The 22,574-nt window shown below is 41.9% G+C and overlaps 1 protein-coding gene across 2 annotated transcripts in view; it reads left to right on the forward strand.

Annotated features, from left to right (window-relative positions):
* The window catches only part of LOC144688633 (AP-1 complex subunit gamma-1-like), a 113,158-nt gene extending 90,925 nt beyond the window's left edge, over window positions 1-22,233 (forward strand). For both annotated transcript variants that reach the window (XM_078555434.1, XM_078555433.1), the window contains exons 15-23: window positions 18-107; window positions 2,315-2,442; window positions 3,319-3,423; window positions 5,763-5,898; window positions 8,780-8,900; window positions 10,530-10,625; window positions 13,033-13,193; window positions 17,022-17,120; window positions 19,640-22,233. In XM_078555434.1, coding sequence (XP_078411560.1) covers window positions 18-107; window positions 2,315-2,442; window positions 3,319-3,423; window positions 5,763-5,898; window positions 8,780-8,900; window positions 10,530-10,625; window positions 13,033-13,193; window positions 17,022-17,120; window positions 19,640-19,741 — 1,038 coding nt within the window. In that variant the 3' untranslated portion in view covers window positions 19,742-22,233. The remainder of the gene's footprint in view (window positions 1-17; window positions 108-2,314; window positions 2,443-3,318; window positions 3,424-5,762; window positions 5,899-8,779; window positions 8,901-10,529; window positions 10,626-13,032; window positions 13,194-17,021; window positions 17,121-19,639) is intronic.
* The last annotated feature ends 341 nt before the right edge of the window (window positions 22,234-22,574 follow it).

Raw genomic sequence — 22,574 nt, forward strand, 5'->3', positions numbered from 1 at the left:
TAATTTCTCTTTTGCAGCAACCGTTGGTGCAAGTGGCAGTGTGGTGCATTGGAGAATATGGGGACCTTCTACTGTCGGGCGAGTTTGAGGAGGAAACACCAGTTCAGGTGTGTTTGTGTGGATAAGACAATATTAGCACACTGGAAAGACCTGTCTTTTCCTGATACAGTCAATGAAAGTCTAAAACATCTGTATTACAACTGGTTGATGATGCTTTCACTTATTTAATACCCTAGTGACTGCTGAATTATTTCTTGGTCTTTGGATTGTGCAAGGGCAATGTAAGTGTTAAAAGTAAGGTGACGCTCATATAGCTGTTGCACCACATTATGCTACTGAGCGGTGTCCTACAATTTGCTGAACTTCTGGTCTCTTGTATCTCCATGGCTTCCCCTACTTGACCTGAAGATACCTCCAACTTTATGTTCACTTTCATGTCGTTCATTCCTCTGATTCTCAGGCCTTTTGTGCACTAGCTGCGTCCTTTACTACATTATTAGTACTTCAACAATCTTGATTCTACTGTTTGGATTGACCTCCCAAATCCCCACTTCCTCTGTTTTACCCTTTTAAAAGACTCAAAATCTATCTTTTTAACTAAGCTTTTGATAATTTCTCCAAACTTTCACATCCTAGCTCATTATCTATTTCTTTATTCCTACCTACTTTTTCCCCAATCCCTTTCATAAAGTACATTTTGTCATTTTCCAAGTTAAAGGCAGCATATATATGCAAGCTATTGTCCCAGTAAGAAGAAAATGCCAAGCCGTGGCTGGAGCTTCATTTTGGAGACAAGAGGTAAAATTGGGGAGAGCTAACTCAAGACCCCCTGATGTATCTTTTGGCATACAACTAGAATGGAATTGGTGGGGTCCAGGACACACCCTTGCCCTTCTCCTGGAGGAGAAAGATCATGAATGACTTAGGAGTGAGCTTGAGAAAGTGGAGGAAGATGGAGGGGTGGGGTGGCAAGTGTGGGGAACCAAGAGGAACCAATTCTTTCATTGCTGTTCAGAAAGAGCCATTTGCTCTTGAATTAAAGATCAAGACTTCGTTGCACTTGTGAGTTGGCAGTTAACTGAATTGACAGCTTTCATCGTTTGTTTGCCAGTGGTGTTTTGTCTGAATATCCACAGCTGTACTGTTTTTTTTTTCTTGGGATTCCCTGGATTTCCCACTGAAGTTACTGTGGATGATTGGGTGACCCTGTGGAAATTCTACCGCTCAGTTGATAAAATGTGGGAATTTCAGTAAAATGAAGGATTTTCTTGTAGCCATCTACTGAATTCAATTTGAATTTAAAATACGATATCCACTGGTGTCATTTCTGCACTTAGAACTATTTATTGGAGTGTTACCAAACTTGTTAAAGCTGCCTTCAGCTTTATGTTCACTCGCACTCAGTAAAATTATGTGATTCCGTGAAAACACTTCTGTATAATTCTGTGGCCAAGGGCATTGGCTGTGACATGATTTTTAGACTCTTCATCATTAATCAGTTTGAAAAATATGCATGGTTGGTTGTTAACTTGGACATATTTAAACTATGCCAACAATATTCAAACACTTCAATGTTAATTACAAACTAATTGAAACAGAACACATGTTGCTAAAAGTGCCCTAAGACAGTCATATTGTGTTAGCTTTGAGATTTAATCTCCCTTGGTACCCACCTGTGTCTGAGCATACAAGTGATGGATGTGTAAGAAATAGTCCATTCACACAAGCCGCCTTTCAATGCTTTTCAGAGCTAGCAGAGAAGAGTTGCTCATTCTCCACCCCGCCCCCACTCCCCACCATCATTTTCTGAAAGCACCTGACCACAGCACTAAGCCTAAAATCAGGACTTTAGTAATATAGGGCTAATAGGATAGATCCACAGTCTGGTATTACAGTGTAGTGAAAGGTCCTGATGCTCCAGACATCATGAGTATGGGACAGGCTGCATTGACCAGCTGGCCTTTTCTTTCCCATCATTTTTGATGAAAAAAAATGGCTCAGTTGAATTGTCAGAAGTTCTGTGCTGAAATTAATATTAAACTGTATTTAGGAAGTTTGGTTTGTTTACAGTTGGAGAATGCTGGAATTGGATATTTATAGAGTAGCGTCTACAATATGGCACCAGAGTTCCGAGCTAGATTCCATTGCGTTGTCACTGATGGACTATATTCTCTCCAAATGTAAATGGCCTGGTTAATTAAAAATAAATTTTCTTCATTGTTTTGAGTCCTGTAGCTTTTATTGAGCTTCCTGTGTACGCACTCTGCAACTCTTGTCTTGATAACTCTACTGAGCTACTTCCTTTCTCATTTAGGTTACAGAAGATGAAGTTTTGGATGTTTTGGAGAAGATTCTGCAGTCCAGCCTCTCGGCACTTACAACACGGGAATATGCACTGACCGCCATTATGAAGCTTAGCACACGACTGCAGAGCAGCACGGAGTAAGTAGAAAGTGTGTTGGTATCTCACTGTTTCCTCTTCCTAAAACATACAAAATGCACAACAATTGATTTTCTGTCTATAAGAAATCTCAAAACCTTTGTGCTGATTCAGCTGAGAGGTAGAGTACAAATTCTTAAAATATTGGGAGTCCTTGCTGGTATCTATTGAGAAGCACTTTATCACTGGAATGGGGAGTTGGTTGTCAAATGCTGCTTCTACTTCCAAGTTATTTTCAAAAACGGTAACCTGATCCTGAAGTAATTCACAGTCATCGTTGTTCATCTGAGCTCCTGTGTCTGCTCTCTATGCACAAGGCAGGACAGGAACCCTGGTGTCTTTCAGACTGTCCACAGCTGCTTCATTGACTTGTTGTGTACTACAGTTTTGTCACAGTTTGCAGATTATGGACCCCATTGTCTAATATACGGATTAGCTCATTCTCCTGTTGATATTTTCTTTATTGAGGATCCCACTCCCTTCCCCCAGGAGCTTAGCCATCTAAAGCTGTTGGCATTTTCTGAAAGTAGCTGGGTTACTTAATGGCCACCTGGTATTGACCAAGTACAAGTAGCACCATCTCCTATTTTAACATTTTTGGATGAACAACTCCTTTTCCCCCATCCAATTTTCTCTCCATCTATCCTGAAGGTGCTCTCACTGAGGTACAATTGCCAAAACTGAGGTCTGCCAGTGGAACTTTACCCAGTGAGAGTTGGCACTTTCAAGATAAAAGGGAATCCTGGATCCTGGAATGTTCCTTTAAGCATAAATTATTTTGGACAGTTTGGTTTACTTTTCCAATGCCTATTTGATTCAGATCACTAAGCTTTTCACAAGATATTTCACTCCTTGACTGCAACCTGTGATCCTTTCAGTCGCATCAGGAAGGCAGTTTCTACCTATGGAAGCAGTTTAGATGTGGAACTTCAACAACGAGCAGTGGAGTACAATGCACTCTTCATGAGGTTTGACCACATGAGGTTAGTGAGACTTGACCTTTTATTGTGGAAATGAGTCTTGCAGCATGTGTTGAAATATAAAAGTAAGGTGCAACTCATCCTCATCATCCTTCATGGTCTGTGCTCCCAGTTCAGGTTTGGGAAGGTCTCTTGAGCTGCTCTTGTCTTTGTTTTGTTGACTAGCATTGGTGGAGGTCTTCAAGTAGTTATCATCCAATGCTCTCTAAAAGTTAATGTCTAGCATTCGGCAACTTAGGATCCAGAAAGGCCCACTGAACCCAAATGCTCAAGCTCAAGCAAAGGGAGTCATTAGTGAAACTTTTTTTTTAAATGGATTAACTGAAGCAGCTTGTTTCTTTTGGTACCCTTACATTTGCCAGGTAAGGAGTGACATAAATTAGAAGTGATGGGAATTGATTTTTTCAATTCCCTCACAAGTATTCAGAATTAACTTTTTTTTATTTTTACCACTTTTTTTCCTTTGCTTTTCTCTCCACCCCCCTACTCTGAAGTTGCTGTCTCCTATCAGTTTCCTTTCAGTACTTCACCTAACAGAGCATTTTTCAGTTGAGGTAAGACAGTGAACATCAGTAACCTCTATCACCGTGGGGGATTCGCAGCTTATCCCAAGGGGTCGGTGGATAGCAGCACAGACCAGGTACCATGTAGAGTTACCCTCACGTCCCTAGGTTAGAGAAGGGAGATCCTGCCGACAGAGCACAAACCAAAAAGGGAACCTGGGGCCAGGTTGGCTTAGTCGAACAATGCCTGTGCCGAGCGAGCCAGCAGTGAAAGCTAGTTGTAAATTATTTTTTATGCACATGCTGCTCTAATTTTTATGGGCCTTTTTGATTTTGCTGCTTACTCTAATATCATTGATAAGTATGCTGAATACCGCTGATGGTGATGGTTCCTCTGGGGAGTACAGCCAGAGCCAAGTACACAGCACCAGCAGTGGCTCAGATGTTCTGCAGGGAGGCGGGGGAACGGGTTCTATAAACATTTCTAGCAATGTGGTTGCCACTTTCCTGTTCCTCAGTTCAAACCAGGAGGGTCAATGAGGATAGTGCATTCGATGTAGTCCACATGGGTTTTAGCAACGCTCTTGACCAGGTTCCATATGGCACACTGGTAAGAAAAGAAAGAACCCATAGGATCCAAGGGGAAAGTGGCACATTGATCCAAAACTGGCTCAGCAGCAGGAAGCACAGGGTAATGGTAGACAGATGTTTTTTGTAATTACAAAGCTGTTTCCAGTGGGGTTTTACAGGGCTCAGTACAAGGTACCTTCTCTTTCCTGGTTTATATAAATGACTTCAACTTAATCATTCTTACATTGAAGAAGTTTGTAGATGGTACAAGAATCAACGGTGGTTGATAGTGAGGAAGAAAGCTGTAGACTGCAAGAAGATATCAATGGACAAGTCAACTGCACAGAAAAGTGACAAATGGAATTCAGTCAGGAGAAGTGTGAGGCAGTGCAATTGGAGAGGGCAAACAAAGCAAAGAAATACACAATAAATGATAGGATATTGAGAAGTGTAGAGGCACTTTGGAATGCACGTCCACAGATCCCTGAATTGGGCAAGTAGATGAGGTGCTCAAGAAGCTATATGGGATGCTTTCCTTTATTGGCTGAGTCTTGGACTATAAGAGCAGGGAGGATATGCTAGAACTATACAAAGCACTAGTTCTGGTCATATTACTGGAACGATGTGATCACACTGGAGAGGGTACAGAGGAGATTTATTCAGATGTTGCCAGGAATGGAGAATTTTAGCTACGTGCAAAGATTGAATTCAATTAGGTTGTTTCATTTAGAATAGAAGCTGAGAAGTGATTTAATTGAGGTGTGTAAAATTGAGGGGTTTAGATGGGATCTATTTCCCTTATCAGAGCGGTCATTAACCAAGGGGCATAGATTTGAAGTAATTGGTAGAAGGATTAGAGTGAAGTTGAGAAATCTTTGCACTAAGGGTGTTGACAGGCGGGGGCGGGGCCTGTAATGCTTTGCCTGAGGCAGAAACCCTCATTGCATTTAAAAGAAAAACTTGGATGTGCACTTGAAGCGCTTAATTTACAAGGCTGTAGACCAAGAGCTGGAAAGTGGGCATAGGCTGGATTGTTCTTTTTCAGCTGGCACAGACCAGATGGGCTGAATGGCTACCTTCTGTGCCAGCAATTTTCAATGTTTCTGCTTGTATCAGACTGGTATGATCAGGAAATAGGCCAAGGCTGACGTTAAAATAAATGTGAAATTTGAAGCTTTTTTAGGTAGGAAATAAAGCAAGATGTAGCAGTGACCCCATCAAATGGGCTCTGTTGTAATTGTGTGATACTGAACATCCATATTTCTTTAGACCAGCCTTACTGGAGCGAATGCCTCTCATACAGAAGAGTGCAGCCAATGGGCCGATGCACGCTGTGGTTAATGGTGAAGAGAAGGAGGAGGGGGGCAGCTTACCAGTACAAGAGCAGCTGTCCCAACAAGCCCAGGTAAGTGGAATGTAATGCATGTTTTTCAACTGTTTCTTTGAAATACAGAATCTGCTGAATACAAAGATACTTTGAGGTAAGAATTACTGCTGCAGGAAAAATCCAGTGCCATATATGCCAGCCTAAGTCTTAATGGGGATTAATCGATTACTGTCCAACAAATCACAAATTAAAGCAGCCTGTCATATTTTAATTATTGAGTTGGATTAATGAGAGGCAAACTTTAATAATGAGGAATAAATTGGGATTAAGTATGTTACATAATGAGAATTTCTGTTAATGGGGAATAAGCATGGTATACAATAATGAGCTAAGTAGATGAATGAGGACTCAGCATATAATATTTTGGATGGTGAATGTGAGATTTTTAGATTGCGTATTGATACAGAAATATTAAGCGAATTTAAAGAGACAAGTGGTGAAATGGGAATCTGGGTAGTTTAGATAGAATTTTAACTTTGAGAACTAAGAGCGAGTGTTTAAGTATCTCTTCTTGATGATTATGTCCGGTTTCAGCAGAAGCTAAAAGACGAACAAAAGACAACTGATTCGTCTTGATGGCCTCTAATTCTGCCTCCAACACTTGCAATTGATAACCTCAAGTTACATAAGAAATAGGGACAGGAGTAAGCCATTCAAACCCTTGGGTCTGCTCTGCCATTTGATATAATCATGACTGATCTTCTACCTCGAGTCCACCTCCCGCATTATCCTCATATCCTTTCATTTCCTTCTTATCCAAAAATCTATGTTGTTGTATGTTCTCAAAACCGAGCATCCACCACTCTCTGGTGTAGAGAATTCCAAAAATCCATAACCCTCTTGAGTGAAGACAATTCTCCTCATCTCAGTCTTAAATCACCTACCCCTTAAACTGAAACTGCGACCACCTCAGTTTTGAACTCTGCAGCCGGGGGAAAATCCTCCTCTCATCTACTCTATCAAGTGCCTTGGGGCTATTTTTTATCTTTCAATGACAGCCCCCTCATTCTTCCAAATTATTAGGAATATAAGCCCAGTTTATGGAATAATCATTGGGCAATCCCCTCATGCCAGGAATCAGTCTAGTGAATGCTTGTTGCATTCCTTCCAAGGCTGTCTTTCCTTCGGTAAGAAGATTAGAACTGTAAGCAATACCCCAGGTGTCTCACCCAAGGCTCTATGCAATTGTACCTCACTTCTTTACTCTGATCCTTTATTACAAATATGTTAGAGTATAACATACTGAGTGCTCTCCTCATTGCTTGCTGTTCCTGCGTGTTGCCTTTGTGATCCATGCACTAGGACATTCAAGTCCCTTGAACACCAACATTCCCCAGTCTCGTCTTTTAATACTCTGCTTTTCTATTTTTTCTTCCAAAGTGGATAAGTTCTCACTACCCCACATTATATTCCATTTAGAGTGTTCTTGCCCATTCATTTAGTCTATGTAGCCTCCTCACAGCTTACTTTCTCCAACTAATCTTTATTGTCAGCAAGCTTGAATGCGTTACACTTGGTCCCCTCATCTAAGTCATTGATATAGATTGTAAACAGCTGAAGCCCTAGCATTGATCCTTGCAATGCCCCACTAGTTACAATTTATACACACAAAAATGACCCATTAATTCCTGCTTTGTTTTCTGTCCATTAACCAATCCTCAATCCATGCTAATATATTTTCCCCAATCCCTGAGTCCTAACTATGTGCAATTATCTCCAAAGAATTAAATTGATTTTCCCTTGATACATTGACTTGAGTTGGTCCAAGTCGAGTGGAGTGCCTGAGGTGGTGGCTGTGGTGAAGGGCAAGGTGTCGAAACAGTCGCTGACTAAAGTAACCAAGAAGCCACCTGAGCAGTGGAGAAAATCTCACAAGCAGAGCTATTCCACTTATGTGTACAGGGTGCTGAACCAGCTCCACCCTTCCACCAGGATCTTGTCCAAGGCCATGAGTGTTATGAATTCCTTCGTTGTCGACATTTTCGAACGCATCGCCTCCGAGGCTTCGCACCTCATTCACTACAACAAGCACCACACCATCTCGGCCAGGGAGATCCAGAGCGCCGTCCGCCTCATGCTGCCAGGGGAACTGGCCAAACACGCCGTCTCTGAAGGCACCAAAGCGGTCACCAAATACACCAACCCTGCTTAGGTAGATCATTCTAAAGATTATATTAAAAAAACACAAAGTGAACTGTTGAAATAAATAGCTAGTGGTTGACAATTTTCTGACGCTTTTGCTTACTCTGATTTTGAAAACTGGGTACAAGTTTAAATCATCAGTAACATTTTTCTAAATTAAAGAAAATGAAACTCTGGAACCCCAGCAGAGTATTGGGAGGGCCAACTAATTTATCTCATCTGATGTTTGTGGCGACAAATCCAAATCTATTAGCTGGGTAGGCTGTTCAGAATTTAAAAGAAAATGGCACAGCACAGCTTCAAACCCAGGCCCAGTACATTGCCCCCTGGAGTCATCCACAGTGACCTGTTTGGATCCAAATTCCATCAAACACGTGGGTTCTCCCCACTCCCAACCAACCTCTAGAGCAGCAACTTGATAAGGTGTTCCATTAAAGTGACAGGAGGACCACAGGCAGAAAGGAAACAGAAAATTGCACAAAAAAAATCGAATCAAGTTCTCGAAAATGTGGTCTCCATTACTGGCTTGCTGCCAAAACGTAACACATCACGTTGTGTCAGTGCATATTAACCCATCCAATTGACCGAAGTTATAATACGAGGGGACAGTAGAATATATCAGTGGAAGTGAACTCACGGACAATAAAATGCTCGGGGTCCATTGACTGATTTTTGACAACTTGCTGGGCCCATTCACCTCTTAACAGATGGGCTAAGTTCATGATGCAGTGTTTTAATTCATAGCATGTTGTTTCAGGTTAACAATTTGCTTGATCTGCTTGACGACAGTAACCCAGCTCCATCGGTGCCTCAAGAAAGTAAAGTACCTCAAACGGGTGGAGAGTTACTAGATCTTTTGGATGGATTAAACCTGCCAGGTGTGCAAAGAACTTCATGGAATATATATGCGATTGATGATATAAGTGCTGTATAAATGCAAGTCTTTTGTTTTTTTTTCTTACTCGTACGTTGAGGCCAATAACACAGCAACCTGCATTTATATATCAGTTTAATGCATTTGTTAAAGTCACAAGGTGCATCCTGGATGTGTTAAAAGTTTATTTTTGGGGATCTGGGCACTGGACAAGTTTTTTTTATTATACCCTCCATAGCTGACCTGAGGGCATCAACTACATAGTGTAGATCAGACCAGGCAAGGGCAGCAGGTCCATCCCTAAGGGATATTAGTAAGCCAGATGGATTTTTACAAGATGATTATTTTCTATTACTGTTCCACAAATTGTCAGTTGTCAAATTCAGTTTTTGTTTGCCATGGTGAGCTTTGAACTCATAACCTCTGGTTCCAGAGTCTAATATTTCAACTATTAGGCCTAGGAGACAGAAATAGTTTCTTAATGTAGCCTTTACATTTGGGCAGGAGTAATGTGAGGAGAGACTCCAATTGACCACAGTTAAATCAGCAGTGAATTATCTGCAAAAAGATAACCCATTGGTGAACTCTGAAATTAGGTCATAAATTGCACTCCTTTTCTCTGCACAGAGTGATTCAAATCTCCAGAAATGATTTCATTGGATGAGAATTTTCGCTCAGCTCCCCAGCCAAATCCTGAACTTCAGTCACACTATCCAGGTCTCCACACTCAGTTGGGCAGGCAAAAAGAAACTGAACATTATCTTTATTTCTTGATTTGGGCACTGTTATTTTCTCTCTGTCCTCCTCTTCCGGAGATCCTTAACCCTTGCTGGGATATAGCAGCACAGGTACATGACAGACTCAGATATCTCTCCTAAGTGACAATTATTCACATTACATTATTTGTTGTAACTGATGCAGGTAAAAATTCTGGACTGATGTCAGGAGGTATTTCCTCACCGAGTGATTAATACCTGGGATAATTTTCTAACTAGGTTATTGAAGCCATCAAGGAATTGGAAGATTTTTTTGGGGAGAACTGTAGGTTTCTATGGAAGAATGAGCCAAGTTAACCACATTGACTCTCTTTCTCAATGTGATGGGTGAGCCTTGATTGTGACTGTCAACGGGCTCTTTGACCACAGGGGAATCATAGCCTTATCAATCATCTCCCCATCCAGGTTCCAGTGATATCACTGCATAGCCAGTTTCTTTCTTCCTTCACCGAGGTTTGCTGCAGCCCTGCAAAGCAGTCAGCTAATGGCACAGACCAAGGATAAAACCTGGCCCTTCTATTGTTCACTCAGGTACTCACTAAATACATTGCTTGAGGCATTATGAAATCTAATGATCTAATTAATACACACATTATTTGAACGATGCCCAAATAGTACACTTTATTGAATGTCTACAAACTGATAATTGCCTATCTTTTATCCTGTGCTTCCCACACCAACCACCGCCACCTCTTTTAAACAGTGCTTCCCAAACCCTGCTGGTATTCAAGCTTTTTTAAAAAAATACTGTTGGATCCTAAGGAATTGTAAATGGTTTTGCTGAGTTGCAAAGGGGAAGAATGAAAACAAAACCTCATTTATTTTTTTCCCTAATGCCTTTTTGAAATATATTTCAGATTCGCAGTCATCAGGTCTATCAGGTGCGCAACCACAATTGGTACTTGATGGTATTGTTCCCCCCGGTCCACAGAATGCTGTCAATTTAAAGCAAGGTAAGATGTAACAGTTTTATGCCAACTCCACGTTGCCACAAAATAATAACAAAACAGCATGCACAGATGTGGGATAGTTTGCAATCTGTTTGCAGTTGTATGTGGCATAAGCACTTAGTGTGGTTTCCATTTGTTCTGAGACATTAGAGTACGTAGATGGCACTGGAGTTCTAAATATAATAAACTGAAGGTCATTCAGAGAAGGGAGAACAGATTCAAGTGGACAGAGCAGTGAGCTAGTCCTTGTACACTGGGGCCTCATCAGCCAAACTGATGAGATTAAACTCTGTTTAATCTGTCAGTCAGAAGGACCCTGTCCAATCCATTTCCCTTTCCCTGTAATCAGAATCCATCTACAACAACTTGATACTGTGGGTTCTAGGTGGTGGAGGACATGTGAACCCACATGAATAAAGATGACTTATTTGTTTTATTCCTCATCAGTTAATCAACTGTTCCTTGCTGGCTGCCTTTCATTTGTTAAAAGCCCTCATCTCCATTTGTTTGGGACTCTGTACTAGCAGTTGGAAGAATCAGGAAAGATCAGGGTGAAGCAATTCCTATTTTGACTGAGGAGCTGTAATCTATAATTCTTGATGAGTCTGATGAATTTGTGAAGTGGCTTTGTCGATTCCTGGCCAAAGGTTGAACATCTCTGGATTATCCAGTCGCCAAGTTCAAGTCCTGAGCAATTGTTGTCTGGACCACTATTTAATCTTCTCTTTTAGTGTCAGATTTTTCCTCAGCCACAAGTGAATCTTGAAGAATGTAGCACAGCATTGAACATAAACCAATAGTTACTGAATGGATTAGAAGGTAAAGACTCTGCTAACACAGTCATGAATTATCCTGGTGAATCTTGGGCTATGATCATGAACAAAATCTAAGTGGTGCATTGTGATCAGGGCCTATGTAAAAATCAAGAGACCTGAGAATTGTCAGTAACAATTGTATTGTTTTTGGGGTTTATTTCACATTGAGTGACAATGATTTCACGACTTTAGTGTGTACTCAGTTTACGAACCATATTTAAATATTGTTATTATCAAAGTGTTGTACTTTGGGATTGCAGTTTGATCTTCACATGTAGCTGACCCAGTTGGTTATAGACATCTCGTATGTTGCCCCAGGCTGACCCCGCCAGAGCATTCACTACCAAACCATTACCAATGAGGGCATAGGCTGCAGACAGATCAAGAACAAGGTGGCATGATAATATAAAAGTGCTTTTTAACAGAGTGGGCCTCACTTACCAGTGAGGTAGATGGAGACCTGTGACCCATATGGTTAGAAGAAGCTTTGACAACAATGTCCTCTTATGGATAACATGTGATCGCACATGGAAGTTGAGTTCTCCAGATGGACCATTTGGTAAAGCTAACTGAAGCCATAAGGTTTTGGGTTCAATTTCTAGTCCGTGCTGAGCTCACTTCTCTCAGCTGGAGTAGTCAGGCCTTAGCATCCTTGGACTGAAAGGTAGGTGGGGGGGGGGCGGGGGGGGAGTCCAGTGAGGACAGTATTTGATTCAACTTTTCCCAACCCCAGATGATTGGATACATAAATAATAGCAGCTTGAGTGAGAGCGCTTCCTTGAGAATGCAACTAGACCCCAACAGGAGTTGATTCCTTCAGGAAAGAAGCAGGCAAAAGTAGAAAAGAAATTGGGTTCCAGGCATTGCTAGCAGGCAAAAATAGAAAAGAAATTGGGTTCCAGGCATTGCTAGCAGGCAAAAATAGAAAAGAAATTGGGTTCCAGGCATTGCTGAGCATCATCTGGAGCTCCCTGTCCAGCATCTTAGCTGAGATGTTGTGATGGATGTGAGAAAAGCAGTCTTAACTGCTTTTTAAGCAGCAGAGAAGACTGACCTGAACTTAAGGCCTGATAATGCATGTTATGCTCATAGTCAATATAAAATTGCTCAGTGATGCTCATTTTCTAGATAATCATGTTGATTTTTTTCAAGCTGTGTTTCATTGCTCTACAGGGATTTCTTAAAAGAATTGACAGTTCAGGACTGTTTAATGCACACCGTGTACCAGCGTGGCTCAGTGGTGGCACCCTGGACACAAAGTCAGAAAGTTGTGGGCTCATGATTCACTCCAGGACTTGAGCATATCTACTAGTCTGCTGTTTCAGTGCAACGTTGCTGAGCGTGACGTTTGTCAGATGAGATGTTAAAGGAAAGTCTCATCTGACTGTTCAGGGTTCTGGCTCTGACTGTGTCAGAGTTCCTCATGCTCAAAGAAGGGTGCAAGTAGCAACTGTGATTGCACTTCAAAAGTAATTAATTATATGCAAAGCACATTGGGATGCCTTGGGAGACCTGATGAGACATCATATAAATGAAAATTTACTGTTTTTAGAATAATGTGTGTAAAATCTGATAATGGAAGCTGTTTGTTCCAGGTATACCTTCTATCATTGCATACGATCAAAATGGTCTGAAAATAGAATTTTCTTTCGAACGGTCCAAAGCAAACCCGAATATGCTGTTTATCACCCTGCGAGCATCAAATTCCACTGAGATGGACATGAGCAACTTTGTTTTGCAAGCTGCCGTACCAAAGGTTTGTCCAGACAGTTTTTGTTTTGGTGGTCAACAAATGCAAATGGAAGATCGAGTTCTGGGATGAAATGATACAGGAGAGAAATTCTTTTTCTTTACTGATAGAGCGTGAGTGTCGTAGGAGCTGGTAACTGGAGTTTTTTTTATTATTTTACCAACATTGTTATTAAACCATTCTTAATGATTAAGATTAAGACCATCTGTTCAGCTGCCTTGTTCCTTTACACAAAGCCTCAACTTTGCGTATTTCTCTAGTTTATTTCCTATCTCCCCTCATGCCTTTTCTTGTCTGAGACTCACTTCTTGCTCCCTTGAGCCCAAATCCACTTCTGACTATCCTGAATACCCAACTTGCTTACCTAGCCCCCATGTTACTTTGTACTGTAATTCATTTCCTCTCCTTGGCTATTGTACTCGCCGCCCCTCAAAAAAAAATACCCTCATTGCTACAGTCCTTGCAAACTACTGCTCCATCTGCAAACTCCCTATCTTCAGGTGAGGAGAGTGACTGCCCTTGACATCAAGGCAGCATTTGACCAAGTGTGGCATCAAGGAGCCCTGGTAAAACTGGAATCGAGGGGGGGAAACTCTTTGCTGGTTGGAGTCATACCTAGCACAAAGGAAGATGGTTATGGTTGTTAGAGATCAATCATCTCAGTTCTAGGACATCACTGCGGGAGTTCCTCAAGAGTAGTGTCCTAGGCCCAACCATCTTCAGCTGCTTCATCAATGAACTTCCTCCCATCATAAGGTTAGAAGTGGGGATACTAGCTGATGATTGCGCCATGTTCAGCACCATTTGCCACTCCTCAAATACTGAAGCAGTCCACGTCCAAATGCAACAAGACCTGGACAATATCCAGGCTTGGTCTGAACGGCAAACGACATTCATGCCACACAAGTGCCAGGCAATGACCATCTTCAACAAAAGAGAATCTAACCATTGCGTCTTGACCTTCAATGGCATTATCATTGCCGAATCCCCCACTGTCAACCTCCTGGGGGTTACCATTGACCAGAAAGTGAACTGGACTAGCCATATAAATACCGTGGCTACAAAAGCAGGTTAGAGGCTAGGAATCCTATAGCGAGTAACTCACCTCCCGACTCCCCAGTGCCTGTCCACCTACAAGGCACAAGCCAGGAGTGTGATGGAATACCATCCAGGACAAAGCAGCCCACTTGACTGGCACCCCATCCACAAACGTTCACTTCCTCCACCACCGATGTATAATGGCAGCTGTGTATTCCATCTACAAGATGCCCTGCAGCAACTCACCTTAGCACCTTTCAAATCCACAACCGCTACCATCTAGAAGGTCAAGGCAGAAAATACATGGGAACACCACCATCTGGAAGTTCCCCTCCAAGCCACACACCATCCAGACTTGGAAATATACTGGATTTAACTTGGATACTGCAAAGGCTATGGGTCCTGACACTATTTCGGCAATCGTACCGAAGACTTGTGCTCCAGAATTTGCCGTGTCCCTAGCCAAGCTATTCTAATACAGCTACAACAGTGGCATCTACCCAGAAATGTGGAAATTGTCCAAGTATGTCCTGTACACACAAAGCAGGACAAATCCAACCCAGCCAATTGCTGTCCCATCAGTCTACTCTTGACCATCAGTAAAGTAATGGAAGGGGTCATCAACCGTGCTATCAAGTGCAAGAGTTCCTTAGGGTAGTGTCCTAGGCCCAACCATCTTCAGCTGTTTCATCATTATAAGATCAGAAGTGGGGATGTTTGCTGATGATTGCACAATGTTCACCATTTGCAACTGCTCAGATACTGAAGCAGTCCATGTCCAAATGCAGCAAGACCTGAACAATATCCAGGTTTAGACTGACAAGTGGAATGTAACATTTGCCCCAGACAGGTGCCAGGCAATGACCATCTCCAGCAAGAGAAAATCTAACCAAACCCCTTCAAGCCACTCACCATCCTGGTTTGGAAATATATCGCAATTCCTTCACTGTCACTGGGTCAAAATCCTGGAACTTACTCCCTAACAGCACTGTGGGTGTACCTACACCACATGTACTGCAGCGGTTCAAGAAGGCAGCTCACCATCACTTTCTCAAGGACAATTAGGGATGGGCAATAAATACTGGCCTAGCCAGCAATGCCCACATCACATGAATGAGTTAAAAAAATCAAGGTCTTTGAACATGTTGTCACTTCTTAAATCTTTCCTGTAACTTTGAACCTTGCCAGTCACATTTCTGCCCCAATCCCTCATCCCTGCCACAGCACTGAAAGATTCTAATCAAAGTTACAAATGACATCCTGAGAGTGGCTGTGGTGCACTATAACTCAATTTTCCTCCGACCACAGCATCCTCCTCCTTCAATGCCTCTCCTCTCTTTTCTAGCTTAGTGCACCTGCCCTCACTTATTACACCCCTACCTATCCATTCTTAGCCAAAGCATCTCCAGCAATGATTTTTCTTCCTGCCCCACACCGTTGCCACTGGAACCCCTCAGGAATCTTTTTCCTTCACATCTAAATGCTGACCCTTCATGATATTATCGGAAGGTGTAGAGTTAGCTTCCAAGCCTACACTGACAATATCCAGTTCTACCTCTCCATTGCCTCCAGATTTCTCCACTGTAACTTGATGTCAGGCGATTTATTTGACATCCAGCTTGGATGCACCATAGCTTTCTCCAGTTAAACATAATGACAGAAGTCATTATCTTCAGCCTCCACAATGAGCTCTGTTCACCACCTATTCCTTACTCTTCCCATATTATTTTCTCAAGTTGAACCAGGCTGTTGTTTGTGACCTTGTGCTATTTACCACCAAGCTAAGCTTTTCATCCATATTCTCTTCGTCGTAAAGACCATCGTCTTCCACCTCATTGTTCACCTCTGCTCCTGCCTGATCAGACTTGACTGTTTCGATGCTCTCCTGGCAGGCTTCTACTCTGCAACCTCCACAAACTTCAGCTCATCCAAAATTCTGCTGTTGCCAGTGTCATTACGAGTTCCATTCATCCATCGCCTTGTCCTCACTAACCTACATTGGCTCCTGGTCCCCTATTGCCTTTAAATTAAATCTTTCATCCTTGTATTTAAATCCCTTCATGGCCTCACCTCACTACCAGTCTTGCAGTCCATCCCCCCCAAAACCTTTGATTCTGGCCTCTTGTGCATCTCTCCTTCTCATTACTTTGCTGTTGGCAGCCCTGCCTTCCACTGCCCAGACCCCTACATTCTGGCATTCTCTCCCTAAACCTTCCTTTTCTCTAAGATCTGATTGGGCCACCCTATTCAAGATCTCTGCTTTGACTCAGCATTTGATTATATGTCTGAAAAACACCTTGCTGTGTTTTTCTGCATTAAAGGTACTATATAAATGCAAGCTGCTGAAATATGCCTGCTGGTTGCTAATGATGATACTGTGTACCTGTGGCTTAGATTTTTAAATGTCCCAGGGACAATTCCCATCCTGTACTATGTTGGTTTAGTGAAAGTGATGGTGGGGGTTTGCAGTTGGCTTTAATATTCCTTGGGTTAGGGAGCAGAACATTAGCCAAAATCCCTGAAGCTGAATGCTCACCAGAAACTCGTTGGAAGCCTGCATGTTTGGACATCGGGTGATGACGACAGCATTAAACTTGGCTGTATGAACCCACAGGAAAATAGCTTGCCAACTCAGTCCTGTGGGTAAGGGGATGGTGCTTTGATAAGGACCCAATACCTACAGGAAAGGCCAAAAGGGGAGGAAATTGGCGAGAGAGGCAAAGAAAACAAGTTTGAGTTGATCACTTTAATTATTAATAAGTCAGAAATAATTACACCCACCATGTTTTCTTGCAGTCTTTCCAGTTGCAATTGATGTCTCCCAGTGGCAGCATCATTCCTGCTAGGAATTCTGGAGCTGTCACACAGTTGATGAGAGTTCTCAATTCACAGAAGGTAAGTTTCTTCCCACTCCCACCCCAACCTCAACCTGCTTATGTATCCCTTTTAGTGTTTTCTCATGCCTCTTTCACCCTTTTATTCTTTGTATGGAGTTCCATTTAGTTAAATAAAGAAATTGGGTTAGGATATTTTACAGTATTACTTGTCTTAATGTGTTGATTTCTGTTGGGTATCAGAATGCAATAAGGGAAGTTTATACACCACATGCACACCTGTGCTGATTTTTTTCCCCATTCTAGTTTTCTCCCTCTGCATTTAAGGGCTTCCCTGCTGGGGTACAGTGCCACAGCTTCCAGACCATCCTCTAGTGTCAATACAAGCTGTGAGCAGTTCAGCTGAACTTGGTACTGTTCTCAGCCAAATCCCACAGTTCTCCACAGTGAGCCACTGGAATCTGATTGAGAATTGGCTCCTAGTGGTGTTCTGACCAACCCACACCAGCTAAAGGGTGCTGAGGGCAATGGTAGCTGCTTACCACTATAACTCAGCAGACACCAGGAGTTGATCCTGGGGCTATCCTTGTCAGCGTGGCTCAGGACTTCACTGGGCAGTGCACCATCGAATGGCTGGGCTGAACTTTACGATTGGTGTCTATCACAGGAAAGGATTCATCAGTTGGTTTATAGGTTTGGTACTGTACAGGTTACTGAAATGATTGACATCTGTTAATTTATTCAAACTATGTACCTTCTGTTTTTTTCCCTACTTAAAGATTTAATTCATCCTTTAAAAGTAATCCAGTGCTGAGTTTTTGATAAGATATCACAAAAAGGTTTAGACAGGGTTATTAATGCACTGTGACAGAAAATGGTTGCAGTGTTTTCTAGTGCATGTCACAGTATCTGTAGCTTTCATGCATCATTGGTTCCTTCTAGTGTTAAGCCTGTGTAATGTACAGGGCTTGTTGATGCCTTGTGACTCGCAATGGAAGAAAATCAAAGCTCATTGCACTCATTGTGACTAAACCAGCAGATTAATTTATCTCATGAGCTGGAGCTGTTTGCAGTCAGCCTGTCACCTGTTTTGACTTTAATTCTAACAGATCTCCCATAGCATTGCTTAGAGAATATAATAAGAGTTAGCAACAAAAAAGTGAGGGCAATAATGTGTTGCCGGAAGTAAATATGCTTGCAGGAAGTGTACATGTGTTATACACGAGGTCTGTTATAATTTTAGTTTTATCTATGAATGTAACTGCCTCTTACTGTTAAACTAATTCTTATGCTAGTAATTCCAGGTTTAATGTTAAACTTCTTTGTGCTCAAAACCACTTTGATATTTCCAGGTTAAGCGTCCCTCAATGATGAATGCACAGAGCACTATAAAACAAAACCATTCAGCCTAGAATGTCTTGGGTTCAATTTTGTCTTTGTTGACTTTAAGATACAAGAACTGACCACAGCACCTCGCTAGGGAGGGAATAAATTAGTAATGTTCCCTCACATTAGCTGAAGACAGTGAGGGCAGCTGTGATTGAATAGCCCTACCTAGGCTTGCATGCAAACAGTGGCAACTTTATTGTGGTAGCCATGAAACAGTCCCCTAGTGAGGAATGGACACCTTCAGGCAAGAAGAAATGCCAAATTTTCTGGCAAACTGCTCAAGGTGAGAGATTCACTGGATATTCAGGGTGCTTGGGTTCCATAGTTCACCAATGAACATATATAAAAGAGTGTTAATTGAATAGAAATAGAACAGCTCACTTCTATAAGCTCAACGTGTATTTAATCTGAGATCTGGATCCATTGTAAAGCACTTTTACACTTATCTCTGGGCTTTAAGAATGGGAAGTACTAGAAAGTGGGTGTGCATGGGGGTGTGGAGTAAAAGTCAGGACCAGCTGTAATTGCAACATGGTTGAATAGCTTACTGACAGAAGTACCCACTTGGGCAAGTTACTGGTGTCTATGGAACCATATCTTTCCCACCCATTGTGGGAAAAGGAAGAAAAGCTAGGACCAAAAGTAACTGTGTCAGTCAACACACAGCTTGCACTGAGGTGACCCATTCTCCCGGCCCCTGCTTTTCTGTATTCATATGAACATTCATTTGAAGTTCTAGAGATTGCCCTGGAGCTGTTGACCTGCTGGTGTTTCTTTTTATCACTCAAGGGAGAATCTCTGAAAACCAAGCCACGATTGGCAGTTGTAATTTGGAGTGTCAAATGGTGACCAATAATGAGATTACAATTCTCCAACACATGCTGCACGAAGTAGATGCAGATTTGAGTTGCCTCTCAGTTGAGTTTGTCAGAGAAGAGGGAATTTTGGATTTGCTTTCACTTAGGGCATCCATTGCAGAGTGGAGTAAATAGATGCGTCAAATTGACCTCGAAGCCTCTCGTTTCTGCTGTTGGATCTCCTGTTGGAATAATCTCAGGACAATATTAATCAGTAAACCATGTCCTAGAATCATCACCTTCAGTAAAAGGAAGTTTCCCAGAGTCAAGTGAGGTATTTGGGGGTTCAGCAGTACATGTAAGTTTGACCTAAAGTGTTTTTTCCCCTTTAAAGCACCCGCTAAGGATGAGACTGAAGTTAATGTATAATCACAAAGAAGCACCCATCGAAGTTATGGCAGATGTCAACGAATTCCCACCCCAAGCTTGGGAGTGATTGAGCATTAAGATGGAATCCATGGACTAGACTTTACACTGTGGTCGCTAGCCAGAAGCTGCTGCAATGTACAATCATCCCTGTGGACGAAACTGGCATCAGACTGCCCCAGTATTGGAGAGGAAATTGAATATTTCCCAATTACTGTATAAGGACATTACTTCTGTGATGGATCCATTGCATATGAGGTGGAATCTCATGTCTTGAATAATCTGTAACTAATGGATCTGGTTGTAATAAGATGTTACCTAGCTTTGATGAACAAAAATCATACCTACATGAGTAGGTAGAAAACAAATCATGAGGTTAGAATCCAGCCCATTTGGTTTAGGTCAGAATTCTATTTATTGAAGTATTCGAACAAAGCAAAAGGATTATTCACAATTTAATGCTGTGACTTCTCCTACAATTTAGTATATCCATTTATTTAATTTAGTTTGAGATCCTGTTGCACTTGTGGGCTGCTGCATTGCTGGTTTTGTTCAGGTAGAACGGAAGCTCTGGAAAAGGGGGTTAATCCCCTTTCCACGTTCTGAGCCCTCCCCACCCTGGTGGACTTTCCAATGACACTGATTTGGAAGCCTTTCACCAGTACAATGTTATCATGGTGCCCCAATGTGACGATCCCACTCCACCGCAGAGATGCTCCGTCATCAAATGAGGAACGGGAGGGGCAGTGGGGGAAATAGCAGTTTTGTTTACAGTCCAGATTTTTCTTCCGTTCTTCCTGAAGGAAGGCCTGATGACAGTGCGCCTTTTAAACCAATACACTAAGCTGTTAGAAAAATGCACCATTTCATTTATTCAAGATCTACAGTTCTAATTACAAACTGTTTTGCACTGATCTTAAAAATAAACGGAATTAGACACTGGCTGTTCACCAAAATGTAACCATTTAAAACAAAAAGTCATTTGTGGCTTTAACCACCAGGTGATGAGTCATGTCACGGGTTCAGTGATGGGTATTCAGGGACTCAAGTTCCGGTAGTTGTTCAAACATCTTTTTGTGAGTGTTATTTTTTGTTGCCCATTTTATTGATTATGTTGTAACTTGGTACAGTCCTCACATTTTTGTAGTCTGTCTTTGTTCACTGTCCCCAGAAAATGTGCAAAATCTATAATATTTTGCACACCAAAAAAGCCATTCCATCAGTACAAAACAGCGCCACCATTTTGTTTAAACCTGAGGAGAGGTTTGTCTCACTGCAGGAGATTGTAAAAGTTTTCCCCAAAAAAATTGGTTATTTTCCATGCAAATTGTTAACCACATCTAAATAAATTTGTTTTCTCGTCATTTAGTCTAAGTTTTAGACTCGACTGGTGGCCTGTATTTGCAGCATTTATTACGCTGCCTTCACCTTGAATAAGGTGTGTAGTTAGTAGCCTAGCTGCAGTTTGTGTAGCTCTGAGAACAAAATTCTGTTGATGTTTTAAGCAAATTCTTCCTATTGCTGCCTTTACAGGTCAGAGGCAGATTGGGCAAGGTCAGGGGGGGCTGAATTGAAATCATTTGTCATTGCATTTGCTTCATCCGATGACACCCAGGTCACTCATCTTTTGTCCCTAATGTGTAACGTATAACTTGCCCTGCCGTTCTCATCAGATCTCGTACAGCTGCAGGTGTGGAAGGTACAGTATGAGTTGTGAGATTTATGTTCCAAATCTGTAGACGGAAAGTGCTGCTACAGTCATTCACTCCAGCATTGGAGATAGGAAGGTGTGCCACCATAAGCACTTATATACCCAACTTCAGTAGTTTGAAATGTTTTCCAGTATTTTGATTTATTTGGTGGCTGGTGTGTGTTTGTCGGGTTCTGTAATGCCACCGATGGGTTCTCCTGCTACCGTAAGTCTGTTTAGTCTGTCTGTCTTGCTGCTGAAGCTGTGTTGTAGTCGTACAGTAAAAAGCAGATTGACAACTTCTACTCAAATGAACCATTGCCACATCAACACGGTACAATGTATGGGTTTCAAACCCAATAGTGATGTTCATAAATGCCATGCTGGTGGTCACATCTCTGTCTACACTAAAACTTTATGGCAGGTTCTGTTTTCCAGGTTGCAAGCAAAAAAAAGAAACCAGACAAATGCTTCTCATATGCTGATAAAAATTGATGAGCACTGCTCAAGAGTTCTGCATATGCCCAGAGATGCATGAGTGGCAAGGATCACGTTGCCTAAATGTTGATTTTAGTGGAAGTGATCCAAGCTATCCAGGCACCGTATGCAGCCAAACAGCTACACAATCAGCACAGGGCAGAAGGTCCTCTCACTAGGCCATTGAGTTCACTGGAAAGCTCTTTCTCCAGCACCACATTTTTCTGTGGGGGAAAAAAGTCATGTTTACAGTTTAATTTTCTTTACATTTTGAAAGTGTTCAAATGAGCTTTTTTTTGTTTACTTTGTTCTATGAATGTTGTACAAAAGAGTGGTGCAGACCTAAATGTAGATCATAAACTTTGTATGCAATAATAAAAGATAAATTAACCATGGATGGTTTCTTGTACGCGCTGAGAACTGTGATGAAAGTTTAGTAGGAAATGTTCATGAGACATTTTATTCAGTCTGGTTAAAGCTTTTGTACATTGAGCGTAGGCAAACTTTGATACAAGGATAAATGGATGAGACTGAATCAAAAGAGCAGCACTCGTAATTCAGCGTGTGTGTGTCTGACTCTGTGTGCGCTCGAGATGTAATCCTGACTACTGACTGTGTGAGATGTAATCCTGCCTTGTGCTTTTTCTATATTTGTTCATGGGATGTGGGCGTCTCTGGCTAGGCCAGCATTTATTGCCCATCCCTAATTGCCCTTGCTCAGATGGCATTTAAGAGT

This window comes from Cetorhinus maximus, chromosome 13 (assembly GCF_964194155.1).
Source record: "Cetorhinus maximus chromosome 13, sCetMax3.hap1.1, whole genome shotgun sequence".
In the NCBI taxonomy this organism is placed as follows: Eukaryota; Metazoa; Chordata; class Chondrichthyes; order Lamniformes; family Cetorhinidae; genus Cetorhinus; species Cetorhinus maximus.